Source organism: Apus apus, chromosome 19, assembly GCF_020740795.1.
Source record: "Apus apus isolate bApuApu2 chromosome 19, bApuApu2.pri.cur, whole genome shotgun sequence".
NCBI lineage: Eukaryota > Metazoa > Chordata > Aves > Apodiformes > Apodidae > Apus > Apus apus.
In genome coordinates this window covers 9,389,092-9,409,829 of record NC_067300.1, presented here as the reverse complement: position 1 = coordinate 9,409,829, position 20,738 = coordinate 9,389,092, and the positions used below count along the sequence as shown (strand labels likewise).

Genomic DNA, 20,738 nt, shown 5'->3' with positions numbered 1-20,738 from the left:
CTTCGGGGAAGAGCAGGGGAGCGTTCCCGGCGCAGCTCCGGTGTTCCCGGGCGCACCGGCTGCAGCTCTCTGGAAGAAATAAATCCAGACAGAATTAGCAGACCCAGAGACAAGGAAGGCAATAAAGTGTTACGTGAGAAGGAGCTGAGAGCTCTGGAGAGCAAAAATTCGATCCCATCGGAAAGCAGGTTTGGTTTAGTGTTGCGGAGCCAGCGGGTACCGCTGGCGCCCCGAGCCCGGAGCGTGTCCCTGCGGGTCCCGCCTGCCCCGCCCTGCGCTGGCAGCCCCGGCGCGACGCGGGATCTTCTTCCCTGTTCTCAAGGATGTGAAGGAACCGCGTCCCTTCCCGCAGCCGCTGCTGTGCGGGGCTCAGGCACCAGCTCCCAGAGCCCACGAGAGGGAGCAAAGTCCCTCTCAAAATCCCCCGCCAGCAGCGGCTCCCGGGGACGCCCTGGATGATGTTCCCGCTCTGCCCCCGCAGCTGTGGCCCCGCACCGGGGCCGTGCCGGGCACCTTCCCATCTCCAGCGTTGTTTGCTCCCTGCAACTCCTCCTGCTGGAGCTGGGAAGGCGGCTGGGGGTGATCCCGGCAGCCGCTCCCGCCGGGGGGCAGAGCAGCAGCGGGCGGTGTCAGGGCAGGCTGGGCTCAGGGTGAGCTCCGGGTGCCCCCCGGCCATGAAGGGGGCTCTTCAGCCGTCACTGCTGCCAGACCAAGCAATATTTGGAGATGAATCTAGCACCGAGGCAGGGAAGAAAAAACAGAGAGATTTCTTGCTTCCTGGCCGTGTCTGGCCTCGAAGCACTGCTTGCCTGACACAAGTGGAATACTTTATTTTCGTGCTTTGAATGCAGCTCCTGTGTGCTTGATAAAATGTACCCATAAAATTGCAAATACAGGGCAATTTGACTAGTGATGGCTAATGCATCACAACAGCTAAGGAAATGTGAGCATTTAAAAACCCCCATTTGAACGTCGAGCACTGCCCCCTTTCCTTGCACTGCAGCAGGATAAATAAACAATATGTGTGCATTATGTTCATATTGTCCAAAGCCAAAAGAACGAGTGCACGATGTGTTACTTGCTTTTTATGGCTGATCCATTATGCCCAGAGACCAACGTGTGAATGAGAGAAGGGGGAAACCAGCAGCTCTTTGCCTTTGAGAAATGGCTCCTGTTGTTTTATGGCTCCAGGTGAATTATTTTCCGCGGTCACATCCAGCACCAGGAGCCTCCTGCCTTATGGGAGTGATCCAGGGAGAGGGGACAGAGCCCACCTGGAGCCAAACCCCCTGTGTCGTGGGGGGTAGGACCTGGGGAGCAGTGTCACATCAGTGTTGAACCAAAGAGATGGGGGGGGTGGGAGCAGGTGCTGCTGCCCGGGGTCTTCTTTGGTGCAAATTGGAGCAGTTTTGGGATGTCTGGAAGTTGTCTGTGACCCTCCAGGGAGGCCATGGGTCTGAGAGTTCCTCAGCACACAGAGGGCACTGGCTGGATCTCTCCTGGGTGGATTTCTGCTCTTGCAGGAACTCCAAGGAGCTCATTCCAGACCAACCAGTGTGGGCAGGGCAGGGATATCCAGCTCAGGGAAAGCCACACCAGCAAACCCATAATCTCTTTTAAATTGTCTGAGAGTGGGAGGAATCAAAGAGAGTGAAAATTACAGCCCCCTCCTTAGCTTTTCCTGGGCAATCTCAGAATTTATGGAGACAACTCCTGGGGGATGCTCCATCATGTCAGCCAAGACTTGTGTATCGACTCTCTTCTGCAGCTGCTGAGTGAAGAAATATGATAGCAGGAGGGATAATGAAGCAGACAGGTTTTTTTTCAAATCCAGCTGATTCTCTCTTAAGACGGGATAAAAGGGTAGAGAACTTTCCTTTTGTGATATTTTTCTCAGTAATGTGTTTTGACAATTTAATTTAGAAGTCATAGAGTAGCGGAGACAAAGTCACCCGGTGGGTGGACATTGGAGAGTTCAGTTGCCTTTGTGATGAATTGGTGATAGTACAGAGATGACAAAACAACACAGGGGGACAAGAAAGAGGCTGGCAGCACTGTCGGCACCATGCACAGGATAAATTGAACACTACACTTCATCCAGGAGCTTCAATCGTCCCGGGCATCCCCACATAATTTGTGAATTGCAATTAGCATTTGATTACGGCTCGTGCTGGAGCTGCGGGCCTATCGCCTGGGTGCAGGTTTGGCTGGAGTTGCAGAGCCAAGTTTTCCTAAGTTTACAGTACCTGTTTATTTAAATGAAAGCAATAAATATGCTCGAGAGGTTGCTCTCCTGCTTTCCAGCTGCAGAGGTTCAGTCTGGACTCCTTGCAGGGGCTTCTCGGGGCGCTGGCTCACGTGGCATTTCCAGGCCCTGGCAGCAGGCACGTGTCCTCCTTGTGTTTGACAGCCTGGCCCAGGAATGCTGTGGAATCACCAGGAAAGCAGGTGAGGGAAGCATTAGGATCTGTCTGTGCCCAGCAGCCCCAGTGCAGGATCAGGGTTTGGCTCCTGGTGCCTTTCAGTGCTGCAGAGGAGCCCCCGCTCTCACCTGGTCCCTCAGCCCTCCCTCTGTGCTGCTCCCAAGTCCACAGGAGCCCAGGCCTGTTGCTCCGAGGCTGGTGGCTTCCAGATTTAATTCTCTTTTTCTGGGACATGGAAAATTCTGTCCAGAGGCAGATGGAGGAGGAGCAAGCACTTCTCCTTTCCTTTCTCCATCCCAGTTGGTAAACAGCACCTTCCTGCTTCCCCTTCCCTGCAAACAGAGGAGCATCATAAAAACCTTTCTAAAAAGAGTGTCCCAAGTGGGAAACTGGAAAAACCTGTGGGCAAAAGCAGTCAGGCTGGAATTGCCAGCCCTGGTTTGGGACCTGCAGCCCCCCAGGACATCTCTGCCCCATCCAGCTTTGCCTGCAGCAGCAGGGGCTGATACCCCAGTGTAGAGACACACGGATCTGTTGTACAATTTAACTCTGGAATCACTCTGCAAGGCCCCTGACTGTGCTCCAAACGACTCTGTAGGTTGTTATAAATATACAAAGCTTTTTGTGGGGATATTCATGAAATTCTATCACCGCTTACCCTGCCTGGTAATGGCCTTGTTTATGTATGGGCTCTGTACCTGGCTTTGCACCCTCTCCAAACACAATTCTATTTCCGTGTTTAACTGCTCTATCAATGCAGCACTTAGTGTGCTCAGCTCCCCAGCACAGCCCCTTAATGGCCAGGGAAGGTATTAGGCCCTGCAGTTTGTGAGTATTTGAAAGAAAGTTCAAATCTCACAATGTCTTCATTTTAAAATTCATGGAATTTCTAAGTACCAGCTTCTAAGCCATGACCAAATAGTCATTTCTCTCATGAACAGCCTTTTATTTTCTCCCCCTTCCCCACACCAGGTAACTTGCTCTCACCAGCTCTGTGGGACCCACAGCTCTCAAGGTGCTGATCCTTGCTTTCCCACTGCCAGGTCCCCACCACCCTTGGGTCCCCACCAGCTCTTTGGTGAGATAGTGACAAACCCAGCCACCCTGGGGACACCCCTGTGGGGGTGTGTGTTTGTGTCACTTTGGGGGTTCACAGGTTGAGGAAGAGGAGCCCCATGCCCTCCCCCAGAAGCAGCCAGGGGAGCAGCCACAAGGGGGAAAAGTGAATTAGAAATCAGGGAGGGATTAAAAGGATGTGCCAGTACCTGGGTGGGAAAGGTGGCAGAATCAGGCCACTGGTGGGGCTGAGGGTGGCAGGGGTGGAATTCACCCTTGGGGTCCTTCCTTATCAGCAGTTTGTTGGTACCACATGGATCCAGCTCACAGATTTCTTTCCTGAAAGGATAAGAAAAACCTTTCAACTTCATGTTTTAAGTCCCGCTTCTGTCATGAAAGAGTGGAATGCACTTCCTTCAGAAGAGAGAGGACACTGTATGTTCTACTGAGGCAAATACAGTAATTTGAGAGAGCTCAATAAATTAGCTGTAATACAACAAAATGGAACAGTGTTTTACCAAGGCTCAACAAGTCTGGTGGCCATGTTCACCTTTGTAATTACTGCAAGGAAGGAACATACAGAGGAAAATGGAGCTAGACTCAAGTTAGAATGATTCAGACAGAGTCCAGAGATGCAGAAGGGTAAGGAAGACCCTCCCATTGAGTAATGGTTCAGAGTGGACCCCCCTACTTCCTGAACTTCTGATGGAGCTTCGGTGTGGCTGAGTTCAGTCTCAGGCAACAGTTGATGTCTAATGGAATAATCTATACATGATTTATAATAATATTTAGTAGCTCCATGGATTAGTAATGTTTCATTAGCAGTAATTCAGCCTACCAGCAGTCACTTACCAAAGATCTGCTGCTGGTGAAAGGTCTCTGTGCCACGAGGAGCAACCTTGAGAGCATCCAGGCTGCAGAGGAGCTCACCAGGACACACGCTCTGGGCAGGGAGAGCTCAGGGAAGGCTCCTCAGGCTGTCGAGTTTATGGGATAAAGGGACTGGCTTCTAAGCAAACCACGTGAAGGGAAAGGGAAGTGTGAGACTTCTTGTGCCCACAACTTTGTTCCTTGATAAATGAGTCTTGAAAAGCATCTCGTTATTCCCGTGTGAATCACGCGACCGGTGTTTCCAGGCTCGTGTGCATCCATGAATCTGCTCCTCTGTGGGATTTCAGAGAACAGATGGGAACTAGAGGAGAAAGTGGCTCTCCCTTGGAGCCTGTACCAAACCACTGTCAGTTTGGTTCAGGAATCGAGTGCACCCGCTGCCACCTCATCCATCAGGTGCCGTTTTACCTGTGACCATCCCCGCGGCGTGGGGGGGGCAGGATTGGCCTCCTCTTTCCAGCTGATCCAGAGCATTTGCTGGTTTCCTCATACCTTTTGGCAGAATGTCACCATTTAGTTGTTGGAAACAAGAGCAGGAAATATTAGCAGCACGGGCACAATAGGATTTTAATTTCACTTCAGGCTAGAAATGGGTCTCTAGCAGCGTGTCAGGCTCCAGCGCTGCGAGGACCAGGAGCCTGGAGCTTGTCTGATAGTTTGTACAACTGGGGTAATTCTGTTGGGATGTGAGGGACTTAATTGGGCTCGTGCTTAAACATCCTCCTAATGCGAGGCACACTGCGTGCTCCCAGCATTATTATTAAACAGCCCATTTCACTTTTTAATGATCATCTTGGATCACTGTAACAGTGATCAGCAAATAATCCTGGACAAATAAACATCTGTCTTTGGTATTTCCACAACCAGGGCTGGTGCCAGGCTCTGAGCTTGGCTGGGGCAGGAGGACAACTGTGTCCCCATCCCCACCAGAGCCCCATGCACCCCCCCTTCACACCATGCCCTCCCTCAGGCTAGGGGGCTCAGAGGTCAGGGTTGGTCCTTAGCACCATGTACTCCTTGGGACAACAATGCTGTCTCCAAACGCCACAGGAGGCTGTCACCGCCCGCCTTGACATTGAGGTAAAATATGGGGCATCACTAAATTATTCCGTTGGTGAGAGGGGCTCTCAAGGTGGTGTGTTGCTCTTCTGCAGTGTAATTAATAGTCTTTAGATTAAATATGAAATAATTTCTCGTCATTAATAATTCAGCGGCAGCGTGGCGATCTTCAGAGAGCAGCAGCACTTCATATTCTTCTCAAGCACGTTGCCTGGAAGGCTTTGGGGGAAGCCGGTCACCCTTCCATCCATCTCAATTACAATTCCTGGCTGCTCATTTCCTTCTTGAACATTGTTTTGTGAAGGTGCAAAACTCTTCCGGCTCCTGCTTTCCTGAAGTCAGTGCTTAAAAGCATTGGTGGGTCCCGGAAAGGAGGGGCTGGAATGGATTAACCACCAGCTGCTGTGGAGCGGAGAAGAGCTCCAGTGCTTCCCAGAGTGCCTGTGCTCAAGCCCTGGAGGGCGCCAGGGGAGGTTTTGGGTCAGATTTACCTCAAACGCAGCTTCCACCATCCTCAGCGTGGGACGGAGCAGCTGCGGGTGCTGGGAGGGCTCCGCTCGTGCTGGTGGTCACGGGCAACACTGCAGAGAGAGGATGGAGAAGAGCTTCCCGGGGCCAAGGTGCCCGCACTGCCTCCCTGCTGTGGCTTTTCCAGGGTGCTGGTGACCTTGGCCACGACCAACCCACCAGCACCACTCCCAGCACCACAATAATTTTCCTATAATTTCCAGAAGGGGGGAGCTGACCCACCTGTCCTCCGGCTCCTCCAGCCCCAGGCTGCTTCTCCAGGCAGGAGGCTGATGACACGTTTTGCTAATCCTGACACTTCCATAACTCAGCTTCGTGCTGGCACTAAAACCAGAGAAAAAAAAATAAACCAATGAATATGTCCTGGGATATCTGTGACACAGCTGGGACTGACAGAGGGTTGAGGTGCAGCCCCAGTGGCTCCTGGCCAGGAGAGGACCCGGGTGGGTGTGGAGGGGGTGACAGCCCCTCTCCTGTGCCCTGTCTCTGCTCCAAACCAGGGTGCCCTGGGGCAGGGATGCTTAAAAGCAGGAAAAAGCAGCAGTCTGGACAGAAGCCTGGCACAATCCCCAGCGTGTCCCGCACAGCCCGGCTGCCAAAGGTCACCTGGAGCAGGAGGAACATTTTGGGGTGCTGGAAGCCCGGGGTGCTGGGCTGGGGCTGTGCTGGCAGCACCCCCGGAGGGATCCTGCCTTTCTCTGAGCGCTGTCATTCTTGTTCCCAAACAGCAAGCAAATGTTAGGCAGCTGCTGCTGCAGGAAAGCTGGAAACTGAAGCCAAGTCCCCCGGGGGTGGCAGCAGCAGCAGCAGCTGGGGGGGTGAAGGGGCGGGATGAGGCCGACCCGGGTGTGGGGCAGGAAAAACAGGGGAGGGGTTGCGGGGTGAAGGCAGCAGCTCCGGGGGTCCCAGCGAGCCCCCCAGTCCCGGCAAACACAGACACTAAATGTCACGGTTCCCAAGGAGCCCTAAATAGCGGCACGGCTGCTGTAACCTTTGCGGAGCCTCCTGAGTCAGCCCGAGCTGTTACAACAGGATAAACTTGTTTGCACACCTGGCTGGGGTTTAAATAGGTTTAATTCCTCCGTGCAGCTTCCCCCGGTGCCTGAGTGACTCGTCAGCTGCGGCAGGCGGAGCGCTGCCGGGGGCAGCCTGCCCGCCGCACCCCCGGGGTGAAGGGGCTTGGCTAGAAGTGGGGTGCTGACCCCAAAGAGCTGCTTTCCGTAGGGTGGGAGGAGTTGGGGTGATGGGGCAGAGGGGCAGCGAGAGGCCAGGGATACTTGAAGGAGTCAGGCAGCCCCCGATGGACCCCCACGGTTCTGGGCACCTGCCGGGGGGACGGACCCTCAAATCCTCCATCAGTCCCTCTGCCGAATAATGGGGTCCCCACATCCTATGGGGAGAGTGGCTGGGGTGATGGGTGAAGGCAAGGAGGGGACAATGCTGGGGCTGGATCCATCCCCAAATCACCCCAGAAGTGCCAGTGTCCCCCTGCTACTGCCCATGGCAAGGGGGTGCCTGGGGGAGCGGAGGCTGGTGACACCCTGGGTGTCCTCCCCGCTGGGGCTGGTGGGTGATTCCTAATTAAACCTCCAAATCCAGCAGGGATTATGGAGCTGATTACTGAGCCCTGTTTCGTTTCGGGGAACAAGCTGGTGCTAGTCCTGCTGCACGGTGTGGTGGGAAATCAAAACAGGGCCATAAGGGAGCATATTAATGAATATGGAAACCTTCTTTTCTGGTATTGCACACTCATAAATGAATCCACTTTATAGAGCCATAGCAGAGAGGAAATGACTATTCGGAGCCTGATTTATCTGCACAAATGCTTTGTAGTACTTCAGATTAATAAAAATATTTAATAAAGAATCAAGATGGTTTATCTGTAATGCAAAGAGAATCACATCCCCTGTATTTTTATTACTGAAAAATTGGAAGCGGGAAGAAATAATGATATAAGCTACTGTATAAATGACAAAAATACCCATTCTAGTTATATGCATTGCTGTACAATCTTTTTCTATCCTATAAACATAATATATTCTTACGCCTATTTCGACTGATTCACTAGTCATATGCTGCATTGTGCAGTTTAATACCAGCCCGTCCTCAACAGCTCCGGCAAGTGATTAAATAAGAAATAAATTCTGCTGTCATTGCATTTAAAATCAAATCAAGGATCATTTGTTACCCCAAACGAACCAGTTATCCTTCTCTGCTCGTAAGTAGGCTGCTGTTTGCTGAAGCATTTAGAAATGTATATATAGTAAACTCTTTGCATAATGGCTTGTACTGTAATATGATCTTTATGAGCCTGCCGCTCCGGAGACACTCGCAAGAACCAATAAACAGTACATTGCTTTTTTAATTTAAAGTTATAGGTATGAGACATTTCATATTCTCCTTATATTCATCTGAGCCTCGTTGGCCTTGCCTCGGGGCCAAAACTCCACTTCCCACCAGTGTCCCCCAGACCCGTCACTGCCCTGATGCTGCAGCATCACCGTGACACCCCCCCCTGGTGCTGGCACAGCCCTGCCCAGCAGGGCAGCTCCCAGGGAGGGATGTGGCAGTGCTGAGGCCCAGCTGTCCACCAGGAATCTGCCCAGGGGAGAGAGACAAACTGTCCCATTCACCAAGTCCATTAAATTTAATGTCACACGCCTCGTTAATGGCCCCTCGTGTTATGATGTGTAATACCAACTTACAAATTAATTGTGATACCTTCTAAAGCTTCTTTAACTGCTGCTGAAATGAAACCTTGCTAATAACCATCAATTTCAAGTCGATTCTTGTTAGAAGGTTGTGTCTGACCCAATCCCTTTATTTTAATTTCTGCCACCCCCCCCCCCCCTTCCCAAGAGTTCCCGTTTTCCAACCCCCTCACCGGGATTTACCAGAGGGCAGCTGCTGTGGCTTCTGGGCCTTGTCCCTGATGAATAATGCTGCAAAACTCTGAGGTACAAGCAGCCTCATGCTCCGGGTGTGAGGAAAAGCCTGTGCTGGAACCTCTTTCCTTAGAAAGAAAGAAATAAAAAAAATAATTAAAAAAACCCACCATAAACGACCATTGTAAGGAAAAGGAGGTTGCCTAGGGTGCCCTGGGCAGGACTGGGCATCACCACTGGTTCCCAGCCCGTCACCACCAGCCCTGTGTCTGCCACACACCCCCCAAATCCAGAGGGCAAATTATTTGTTGCAAATTATTTGCTCAGCTTTAATTATCAAGTTTTGGCACCCATTAGTTAAACCGGTTAATTTTATTACAGAGAAAACAACAAATCACAAGGCTGACAATAATGAGGATGAACAGGCATTTAATTATCCTTGTTCTAGACAGAACAATTATTAATTTTAAATTGCAAAAACTCATTTGAAAAGTTTGGAGTCTGGAGACTTCCCGCGGGCAGCGGAATATTGCTGTGGGAGATCTACGGTCAGTGGTTTCATTAATACCAGTAAATCAAGGAAATCAATTCCTTCACCAGCCTCTTCCTCCCCATTATGAAAATGCAGGAATGAAACTAATAAACTTTTGTTCTGGGGCTGTTGTTAACAGCAGTCTGGGGGGTGCCCAGCACAAGGCTAGTCCTGAGTCCCTCTCCCAGCTGCAGTGCTTGTGCTGGACCCGGAACGTTTGCAGCCCCCTCCCTGCTGTGGCATTTTGTCATAAATCAGGGGAAGAGACCCCTTGGCTGGGTCATACAGCCTCAACAGGCACCCATGGGTGCCCTTCAGGGTGGGCACCCACGCCTGGCTGCAGAAATCACTGCTCACCCTCAGCACAGTGTTGGCAGGGGAGGAAGGTGTGATGTCCCTAGCTAGGATATCCCCAGGTGGGGACAAGGAAGGTGCAATGTCCCTAATATCACGTCCCCCAGGTGGGACAGACCCAAACCAGAGCAAAGGGATGGCACTTGTACTCCCCTGGGCACAGCAGGGATGATCTGGGACACTGCAGCTCCCTTCCCTCTGGTCCTGCCCTGAACAGTTTCAAGGGAACCTGTAAGTGAAAAAACAAAACAAAACAAAAAGATGCCAACAAAAAAAGTTGGAAAAAAGAACCTGAAGCTTGAAGAAACAAATGAAATCTCCTCCTTTATCCCCAGTGGTCAGTGGCACAGATAACATTTTTCAAAGTGTAATTGCAGTCAATTGTACTTTCCCCCCAGTGCCCGTCAGCTCATCTTAGCTGGGGTGATAAATGTTAGCTTTTAAGCAAGAACGGATTGATTATTAATAGCTTAGATACCAGTTACAGGAACTGCAATAAAACTAGATTTTAATTTCTCTCTCTATTAAGGACTCTCATGTTTCATTCAACATAGAGAGAAAAGAGGGGGTTTTGCAAAGATGTTAGATTTACCACCCCTGTATGAGATCATCAATACACCCAATGTTGGGTTATATGGGACTAGTTTCTCAACAAGAGGCAGCCTGGGGGGTCAGCACAGTGGGAAGGGGCTGGGGGGGGGTGTGCTCAGCCCAGCACTCAGGCATCACCTTGAAAAAAGCAGCATTCCAGGTGAGCAGGGGGCTCTGGGAACTGGCTGCCAGGGTGGGGGGATGCAGCACCCCTGGGTGCCCCGTGCCCATCACTTCTCCCCAGCCCAGGCAGTGCTGGTGGACCTGAAACTGCCCAGAGCAGAGGGTTCCCACAGTTCCAGGGTCTTTGACAGCAGCAAAATCCTCACCCCGCTCCTGATCCACTCAAACCTCCTCTCCCGTGCTCCTGCTCACCAGTGGAACAAAAATCCCCACAGAAAGTCACTCCACCAGGGAAGGGATGTTTCCACTGCGATTTGTGTCTAAGTCAGGAGGAAAAGCATAAAAGCTGCCTCGACTGAAGAACATAGTTGTGCATTTTAATCTCTTATAACTTACTTTTATGATGTAATTCTGAATTATGTTATTGCATTTGTATTTAGAGAGCACACCAGATGGTGCATGCAGTAACACTTTAAATTAGGGTTTCCCAAATACACATTAAATTCAGATTTAATAAGACAGTTATCACATGGGAATCAAGTACCAATTGATTATTTATAAAACAGCACAGCTCAGCAGAGTGAGTGACTCAGCCATGTCCTCATGCCACAGCTGGCACAGGGGACACGCTCCTGTAGGGAGGGATGGGGACACCCATGGCCACCACCTCCCAGGCTCTTCGCCACCTTCTCCACCTCCTTGGCACCTTGTGCTGCAGCAGAGAGTGGGCACAATGGGAGGGACACTGCCACCCTTCCCCCAGCACCCTGCTGTGCTGTGTCCCAAATGGGAGCAGTGACTCCCCAGTCTGGTGGCTGGAGGGGACCAGGGCTCAGCCCACGGCTGCTTCAGACCAGTGTCACCCCAGGGCACATCAAATCATGTCCCTGAAGGCACCTCCAGCCACACCAACCCCTGCCCAGCCCCGCTGGTCACACACAGCCGTGCCCATCACCTGCAGCCACAGCTCAGTCACTGCCCCAGCTGCTCCATGAAAACATTTCAGACCCTTTGCTGCCACTGATTTACTTTATTATTATTATTATTATTATTATTCAGAACTGCAATATGCTGCTCATATACTCTGGGCAATTTACTTTTCTAATCAAATTGATTTCCATTCAAATGAATTCTCTTGTCCGTCTCTATTCCAGTAATGTTATTTTAAGCATGAGCTGTGTCTTGGTACAAATGTCTAATCACAGGGCTGGATGCAGAGGGCATCCTGGTGCTTTATGATGAATCAAACCCAAGTGAAATTACAGAAGCTTTTAGGGGCAATAATTTATGAATTGTAACCCCTGGTTGGGCCCAGTGAGTGAGATTACATTCCCTGCTGGATTTATCTACCCTCTTGGTAGGTGACTGGGCATTTCTTCCTCTTTTTATTTTTTTTCTTTATGTCCTTGCACTGAACTAGATGGATCTAATTCCTCTCCCAGGGGGAGCAGAGCCCCAGGGGGGTGAGGGCTGGGCAAGAGCTGCCAGCCCTGTGCTGCCTCCCACTCCAACCCATCCCTGCACCCTTCACTGACCCCTCATCTCACCCAGCCCAGGCTGTTACCATCACTATTTCATGATTACCCTTCTGCCACCCCAGGGCAGCCCTGCCTGCAGCCCCTGGGCCAGGGCTGATTTCCTGCCCCTCACCCCCCTCCCTGAGCAGGGGCACAGCCGGGCAGGGCGGCAGCAGGGAGGGATGCAGCTCCTGCTTCCTCACCCCCTGGTTGTATCTTCTGTCCCGCAGGACACGGATCAGCCCCCGCCGGGGCTGGAGCTCAGCTCTGCAGTCTGTTACCAGCCGGCTGGCTGCAGAAGTTGCACATAAATAAGCGGAGCCGTGAAGGGCTCCTGGCGGCGGCACGGGGAGCTGGGGCCATCACATCTGCCCCTCCGACACCCACCTGCACCCACCTCACAGCCCTGGCACCCACCTCACAGCCCTGACATCCATCTCACTGCCCTGGCACCCACCTCACAGCCCTGGCACCCACCTCACACCTCATCCACGATCACTGAGCAAGGGAGAAGCAGTGGTAGCCCCCCCCCCCCCCAGCACCCACCAGTGTGTGTCCTCCCTCTGGGCAGAGGGCAGGGAAAGGAGGTGAGCAGGAAGGGATCCAGCTGTGCCCGGGGTCCTGGACCTGGCCAGCTGCAGCCCTGCTCACTCCTTCCCACAGGGCTGGGAGCAGGGCTGGGGCTGGGCTCCTGCAGGAGCTGGGTGCTGGTGGAGCAGCACAGAGCTGAGACACTGCAGAACCTGGCATCCCCTGGCTGCAAAGGCAAGGGCCAAAGCCATTGGGCAATGGCCAACCCCTTCTGCACTGAGCAACCCCTTCTGCAAGGACCAACCCCTTCTGCAATGGCCAAAGCCACTTCACCAGCCAAGGTGGGGCTTCCTGGCCATTGCTCTGCAGCTTCCTGGCCCTCCTAGAGGTGCCTGGCCAGATGCCTTCCAAAGAATCCTGCTTTCCCCATCGACAGCTCCTGTTTTGGGATGTCTCCCAGTACCTGGGAACAAATTCCTGGCCCTTTTGTTTGGTTGCAGCTGGGCAGCTTCACCTCCTCTGCTGTGGTGTGTGATGAGCTCCCCTTGGCCCTCCTGGGGTGGTACATCACCAGGAGCTGGTGCACAGCAGTGCTGGAAAAGGTAAACTGTTAAAAAAAAAAACACAACAAAATTGGCCTAAATCTGCAGCCCCAGGGGACAGCAACCAGCAGAGCAGCTTTTGCTCCATTTGGGCTTTATCTCCTGGAGGAGGAGGGACCTGCCTGGGCCTTCCCCCTGGCCATGCAGGGTGGTGTAGTGTCCCTGCTGTCCCCAGGCTGGGAACACCACAGCACCCACCTGGCTGTGTCTCTGGGGGCCCATGGGGGTGACAACCCCCACCCAGGGCAGCCCTGTAACACCCTGGGGCCAAAAACCAGCAGGGGAGGAGGTGAAGAGTCAAACTCAGGGAGTCTGAGTGGGTGCAGCGCTCTGGTGTCCGTCCCTCTGGAGCAGATCCTGAGAAAACAGGCTGAGTGGAAAACCCAGAGCTGCCTCCCAGCCATCAGCTGTGACCCACCACAGCAGCCAAAGCCAGACATCTTTTTTATTAATGCCCCGGGGATGAGAGCACCCATGGGTGCACCCGCCACCCTTACAGCTCAGCTTCCTCCACCTCTGAAATCCCAGCCCTGCGCCAGGCAGCGGGAAAACATCCATTTTATAACAACAGCCATAAAATTAACACCACGAACACAAAGGGGAAACCTTTCTCCATCCACCCCGCGTGTTGGGGCACCGGGGGGGGGGGCCCAGCACAGGGCAGCCCTGCCCCCCACCCCTCCACCCCCCTCCAAACACTTTCCCTCTGCACATTTCTACAGCAACGCCGTTTACTTGGTTAAATAACTCATTTATCTTTTGATGCTCTCTGCAGCTCGTGAGGCACCACTCTGACAATGCCGCGCACCAAAGACCTAATTTTAGAAATGGTGTTTATAAGTAATCAGGTTGAAATATTGGAGCGGGCGGGCGATGGGCTGGGGGGGGGAGGGGGGCTGATGTACTGACGTTTGCAAGAAAGCTGCTCGTAAGGAAAATTCTGATTATAACAACTCATTTAGAATAAATCAGTTTGAAATGGTTTATCTAAGAGGGCGGTATGTGCTGCACATGAGCATCCAAGTTCCTGTGTTTTTCCTTTCAGTGAGATGAGATTAAATGAAACCCCAAATGCAAGTGGTTTGGGGCACTTTTTTTTTTTTTGTTCTTTCTTTTTTTTCTTTTTTTTTTATGCCAAGCAGAGGAAAAGCAGCTTCTCAGCAATTTTATGGCCAATTGGGTTGAGTGAAAAAAACAAAAAAAGACAGAATCACAGCAGAATGACCACCCTCACAGCCCACCCTGCCCCCCGCTCCACCTGGCAAGGGCCTTGCAGCTCTTGGGCTTCACTGGGGGCTTCACAACCCTTTTCCCTCCTCCTCACCCCGAAGACATCAGCCCCCAACAACAACCCCAAGCCCTCCAAGCACGGAGCACTGGGACAAGGCTCCTACCTCCTGGCAGTTTCCTCCATTGCATCTTCCATGTCCACACTGGTTCCTCATCTCCCGGCAGCCGGGACGCAGACACAGCCACAACCACCACATCTTCCTGAGCATCCTCATACCCTGAGCCCACCTGGAGCCATCCCTGACCTGAGGCCTGGCAAACTCAGCAGAGATATTTGTGGGCAGGGTGCTGGCTCCCACCTTGGCAGTGGGGCTGTTCAGATGGGGGGAAAGGGACGAGTGGGCACTGCCAAGTGGCCACCGCCAACCCGCCGCTGGTGAGCTGGCCTAGACCCCAGCTGGGGTGCTGGGAACCTGCCCCAGCAACAATCATTTACCTGCTGGTTATTTTCGGAGCCCAGTGCAGGTTTTCCCATGAAGAGGCAGGAGGGACTCAGTGGTGGTTCAGCTGACACTGCATCCTCCAGCCTTGGCCCTGCTCCCCAGCAGTGACCCAGCGCCGGGCCGGGGGCTGCAAAGGCAATTAAAAGAATACTAATAAATAACGTGAGTCCAGGAGGGAGAAAGTGTGTGATGTGGCCACAGAAACAAGCCAAAAGCTGCCCAAGGTAGCCCAGGTGAGGTGGGGGGAAAGCCAAAGTTGGGGTTTGTTTCCCACCCCAATGTGGAGCTCGGCCCCTCGGGGCAGCACGGGAACCACCACTGCTGATGAACAACATCCTCATCCCAGAAAGAAAGAAAACAGAGCAAAGAAAAGCTTTTAATTGTAATTTGCTTTATTATTTTGTAAATGTGAATTTTACAAAGCGTTTTACAATTAATGATCACATCAGGTTTGGTTGGGGTTTTTTTTTAAATGGATTTTTCATCATATGAAAACAGCTATGAGCACAGTTCCAACCCGGGGGATCTTCATCTTTCCTCTTTTCTTTTTCTTTTTTTTTTTTTTTGTTTTTGTTTGTTTGTTTTTTTAGTTATTGATATTTCGTGTCAGCCATGGCTACAAAATAACAGTCTTAACTATACAGAGTAAGAGCACATAAATACTAGTGAATAATGCACAATAAAAAAAATAATAATAAAGAAACAAATAAAAGCAGCTAGCATCGTTCGTGGCTGAGACAGTTGAGGAACATAATTCAGTGGTACTGTGAGATTTCCTTACAGCACAGAAAGTATTTTTAACAGTCATGAATTACAGTACTACTTCATACCCTATGAAGACGCTTTAAAAACAACCTTGTACTTGAAGTCCTTTTTTTTCCTCCCCCCCCAAACATTCTGTCCAAAGGATTAATGCTCTATTTGAATCAAGTGCCATCCCAATGTTCAAGTCAAAAATATTTATACATTTATAACTCAGTTGTGGTTTTTTTTTAATTATTTATTATTATTATTTTAATTTTTTTTTTTGTCTGCTAAAAATAGTATTGCAAGTTTTGGCTTTTTTTTTTTTTGCCTTTGTTTTTTTTGCCTTTTTTTCTTTTCTTTTTTTTTTTTTTTTTTTAATCACCTTGACATAAAAATCACAATTTTGTGTGCAAAACGCTTAACAGTGGAAGAACCTCCCCGGGGGAGCTGAGGGGTTTCCCATGCGAGTGCGTCGGGTGAGCCGGGCAGGGGGTGCGGGGCCGGGGAAGCCCCCCCAGCTCGCTTCCCTCCCCCTCCCCACCCCCACAGCACGACAAACTGGGACAGCAGGGATACTGGGAACAGCAGCTGGAGCCCGGGATGGCCACGGAACCGGCACCACAGCGCTGGGACTGACCCTCCCGGGAGGGGTCTTTCCAGAAAAAATACAAACAAGCCAGAGGAGCAAAACCCCTGGGGGAAAAAAAAAACAAACCAAATAACAAAACAACAACAAAAAAGGCCCGGGGTTGGGGGGCGGGGGGGGCGAGGGGTGCCCCCCATTGCTGGGGGAGAGGGGGGCAATTCCAGTTGTGGGGCGGGGGGGCTGGCTGGAGGAGGGGACCCTGCGTGTCACCCACCGCCAGGCTCCCCCCCGCACCCCTCCCGGGGTCCCATTTCTCGGGTGAAACCACACTTGGAAGATCTGACCCGTGGAGGTGGCACAAGGACCCGCTCCCCAGCTCCTCCCCAGCCCCTGCCTTGCCTGCCCCAGAGCCAGGTCACCATCCCACGGGACAGGGGGAGGCTGGCGGGACCCCCAGCCTGCAGGACACCGGGGTGTGGGACCACCGTGGAAGGTCCATGCACCCTTCCACACAGCGGCAGCTCGGGGATGGTGTTAATTGGTGCTAAGGAGGAGAGGGGCTGGCTCTACACTCTATGGCAGCTGCAGGGAAGCCGGACGCTTACGCTCTGTTCTCTTTAAAGGTGCTTGGTATAACTTTAGATATATAACATACATGTAATATTGCTAATAGTCAAGCATAAGAATAAAGGTGCAGACATACCATAAATACTGATGCTTTGATTTTACACTACCAGACCTAGATGAATGCAGTTTTCCTATTCACATTATAAAGCAGCCCCAAGTTCTATAATTTAAAACAGCGTCGTAAACAAAGAGGAGGAAGGAGTCGGTTATGATCTGATCGTCTTAATCTGTTTTCCTTGGAAAAAAAATGATCAAAAAATTCTAAGGCACTCAGGAAAGCCGCATACAATCGATGGACTGCTCTGTTCTCACCTTACATTCAGCATTTGAAAGGGGTTACTTTTTTTTTTTGTCATTTTTTGTTGTGTTTTTTTCTTGTTTTTTTCGGAAGAATACAATCATTGCCATAGAACAGCTTCAAACATTATCATTAATCCTCCACACACAGGAAACATTAGTGCAAAATGCTTGCCCTCATCTACCAGATAAGGAAAAAAAACCAACAAAACAAAAAAACCCAACGCCCTTCACATTTTAGAAGTTTGCCTTCCTAACAATAATAATTAATAAAATAAACAAACCCAAACTAAAAAAAAAAAAAAGGAAGGAAAAAAAAAAAAAAGAAAGAAACAAACCCCAAAAATATACAGGAAGTTGTGCTAGGTATAAAAATATATATATTTTTTCACTGTGCAACTTGACTCTCTTCAGACTCTCTGTCCTAAGCCATTCAAGTACTTCTGCTGCTGCCCCGGTGGCCCCGCCGGCCGGGCCGTTGCTCTGGGCACAGGTTTGGTCCAGGATTAATCCCTAAAGCCAACTGAGAACCCTGTGGGGGGGCTCGGCTGCTCCCCAGACCCTAGCAAGTGCCAAAAAGGAGGAGGAATCCTTTGTAGTATCTTTAAAATATATGTATCTCTCTATATATGCACACAGACACACAAAGAAGGGACTTAGATCTCCGGTGCCTGGATCTGCTCCCAACTTGCCTCAAACTTTTGGCAAACCCAAACTTTGGGGAGGTGATGGGAGGGGATCGGGGGGTTCCTCAGGCAAACTGGAACCCCCCAGCCTGCCTGAGCTGCCCCAGCACTGGACCCCAGCAGCCACCTCCAGGGAACGGGGACACAGGACACCTGCAGGGCCAAGGAACTGGGCCCTCTCCATCTCCTCAGGATGGCTGGGGACCAAGCCCACCCCAAGGCCAGCTCCCTGTCCCCACCCTGCTCAGGTCTGTCCCCCTCCCATGGTGCTGCTCAGGGGGATGAGCTGGTTTTTGTTTGCTGACTTAAGTGCAAGTGGGACCCTCAGCCCTGCTCGTCCTGCTCCCTGGAGCATCGCAGGGTCCTGTGTGTCCCCACCTGCCCCAGACCCCCCACATCAGGGCACCCAGTCCAGGGCACCACAGTGCACTCAAGCCCTGCCAAAAACCAAGAGCAGAGCAAAGCAGGAGGCAGAAACCAGTGATTATTTTTTTTTTCCCCTCAGGGCAAGGAGCAGGGGAAGAGGCGAAGGCCAGGCAGCTTTGTTATCAGGATGCAAAAAACTGCTTCAAGTATCGAAGAAAACAAAACAAAGGGCCAAAAGTTGGGTTTTATCCTCCCCTCCCTCCCCTTTCCCAATGGAAATACAAAGAAGGAAGAAAACCCTGAGCAAAGCATTGTCTGGATTCAGGAACCAAAGCAGGAAAGAAGAGCCCAGCCAGGGCAGCCTCCAGGGGGGACCGTGCACCTCGTGCTTGCTCCTAGTCCCAAACTTGTTACAGAACAAGCTGTGAAGACCATCAAAACAGGCCCTTCAGTCACAGTGAAAATAAGAATTAAAAAAAACAAAAAGAAGAAAAAAGCCACACTTGGCTTCCACGTCGCTGCCCCCGTCCCTTGGGGGACCCTGGCCCTGCCAGCCCCCTGCCCAAGGCCACCAAAGCCAGCGCAGCCTGGGACACCAGCTTTGACCAACAACCCCAACAAATACCTCACGTGGGGCTCTCCCCGTAAGGGCCTGTCTGGAGGGTGAGGAGCAAGAGGTAAAACGCTTCCTCCCCCCCAAAACCTCTTCACAGAAGGACACAAAAGCTCATTCTGTTGTTTGGGTTTTCTTTTAAAAACCTTTCTGCATCCAACACACTCTAAATCACACAAAAGCCAGAGCCCAGAGCCCACACGCTGGTGGCTGCGCCGGGCTCCAGGAGCAGACACCAAACGCTCCCAGCTCCAAACCCTTTGGCCAACAACGGGTTTCCCTTCTCAGCAGTGGCTGCAAAGCCCTTTTGCAGGGGGCTGAGGGGGCAATTCCCACCCCCAGGAGGTGGCCCTGGGGCTCAGTCCCCCTCCCTGCCTGCCCGAGGCGAGGGGTGCAGCGGGGTGACTCCAGCCTGTTCACCCAAGAGATGGGTGATGTGAAGGTGCAAGCGAGGAGAAGCCAAGGAAAAGGAGTCACTGGGAGGGAGAGGGAATCCAAACCCAAACCCAGTTGTGTTGGGAAAACAAAAAAACCAAACCAACAACCTGACAACAACCACTCCAGCAGCCAGGCCCTGTGCCTGCATCCCACACAGTCCTCCCGACACGTGCGAGCCTCAACTCCTGCAGAACTGGATAAAACTCCCCAAGACAACAGCACTGAGCCCTCAGCAGCAGCTGGGCACCACAGCACCCTGCCCCCAGCACCCTGCCCCACAGCACCCTGCCCCACAGCAGCACCCTTGACAAGGGGCTTCCTCGGGCACCAGAAGCCTTTAACAATTTCCCCCACCCTGTCCCACTTGGCCAGAGCCCCTCTCCTCAAGACAAACATCGCCAGTCACAGCACCTGTACCCTAACACACCTTTGCTTTCCTGTTAAGTGACAGTAAAACTTCCTTTAGAGGACAAGGTTAACGATGGCTTTACTTCTGAGCTGAGTGATGGGATGGGGTGGTGATGGGGGGTGGTGGTTGGGGGGGTGGCTAGCTTTTCTCCTCCCCTTCTTGAAATTAAAAAAAAAAAAAAAAAGGAAAAAGAAAAAGGAAAAAAAAAAATAGAGAAAAAGCTACAATCTTATAGACTAACCTCAGGAATATCAAAAAAGGAGCCCAATTTTTTTTTTAAAGTAGGTCGCCACAGACCTAGTCGTTTACAGTATAACGAATGCGATTATTTCCTTCATAAATTTTAAATACAAGCAGAATAAAAATCACATTTTTTTCAGGCAACAGTAGCAGTTCAGTAGGTAAGTGGCTTGATCACATTTTTTTTGTTTTGTATTAGTAACGCATGCAAGCAGCTTTAGTATTACAGATCCCTTATAGGTCACGAAACGTTTGCCCTCTTTATAAAGTCCCTCCGTAAGTACCATCCTGTCTTCTGGCGGGGGTTTCGGGCCGGCTGGAGGAGCCCGAACCTTGTTCAAAAGGTTGTGGAGTGCTTTGGGGATCCGATGCCAGAGCATCCGTGGCAGCTGCCTCCTGGATCACGGAGCCGGCGCCCTCGGCGTCCTCGCTCTGCTCGAAGGACTGGCTGGATCCGTTGCTCAGCTCCACGTTCACCGTGTTAGTTCTCAAGGCTACGATAGTTCCCGAATCGCTCCTCCTTTCTGCATAGATGCGCTGCTCAAAGACCTGAGCAGTGTTGGGCTGGAATTCGGGATCCAGGGGGACACTGTTTGTGGTGGAGCCCATGACCGTGCGGTACATCTCCATCCCCTCTGGCAGCATGGACTTGATCTTGGGCAGCCAGCGCTTGCGGACGCGGCGGGCGTTGGTGCACATGTCGGCTGCTATGACGTTCATCTCGCTCTCCTTAAAGCTCGGGGCAAAATTCTGACAATACACTGCAAAGACAGAGACACACGCACAGCTGAGGATCATCCGGAGGAAGGAACGGGAAGGTGGCTGCAGGATCACAGGCTCTGCCATGCCCTGCAGACCTGCTCAGTGAGGGCAGGTGGAGCTTCACCCCTGGGCCAGAGCTCTT

General features: G+C 51.6%; 1 protein-coding gene across 7 annotated transcripts in view; it reads right to left on the bottom strand.

Annotated features, from left to right (window-relative positions):
• Window positions 1-15,365: 15,365 nt before the first annotated feature.
• NACC2 (NACC family member 2) overlaps window positions 15,366-20,738 on the bottom strand; it is a 56,356-nt gene continuing 50,983 nt past the window's right edge. For all 7 annotated transcript variants that reach the window (XM_051636608.1, XM_051636612.1, XM_051636614.1 and 4 more), the window contains exon 6: window positions 15,366-20,595. In XM_051636608.1, the coding sequence (XP_051492568.1) occupies window positions 20,096-20,595 (500 nt within the window). In that variant the 3' untranslated portion in view covers window positions 15,366-20,095. The remainder of the gene's footprint in view (window positions 20,596-20,738) is intronic.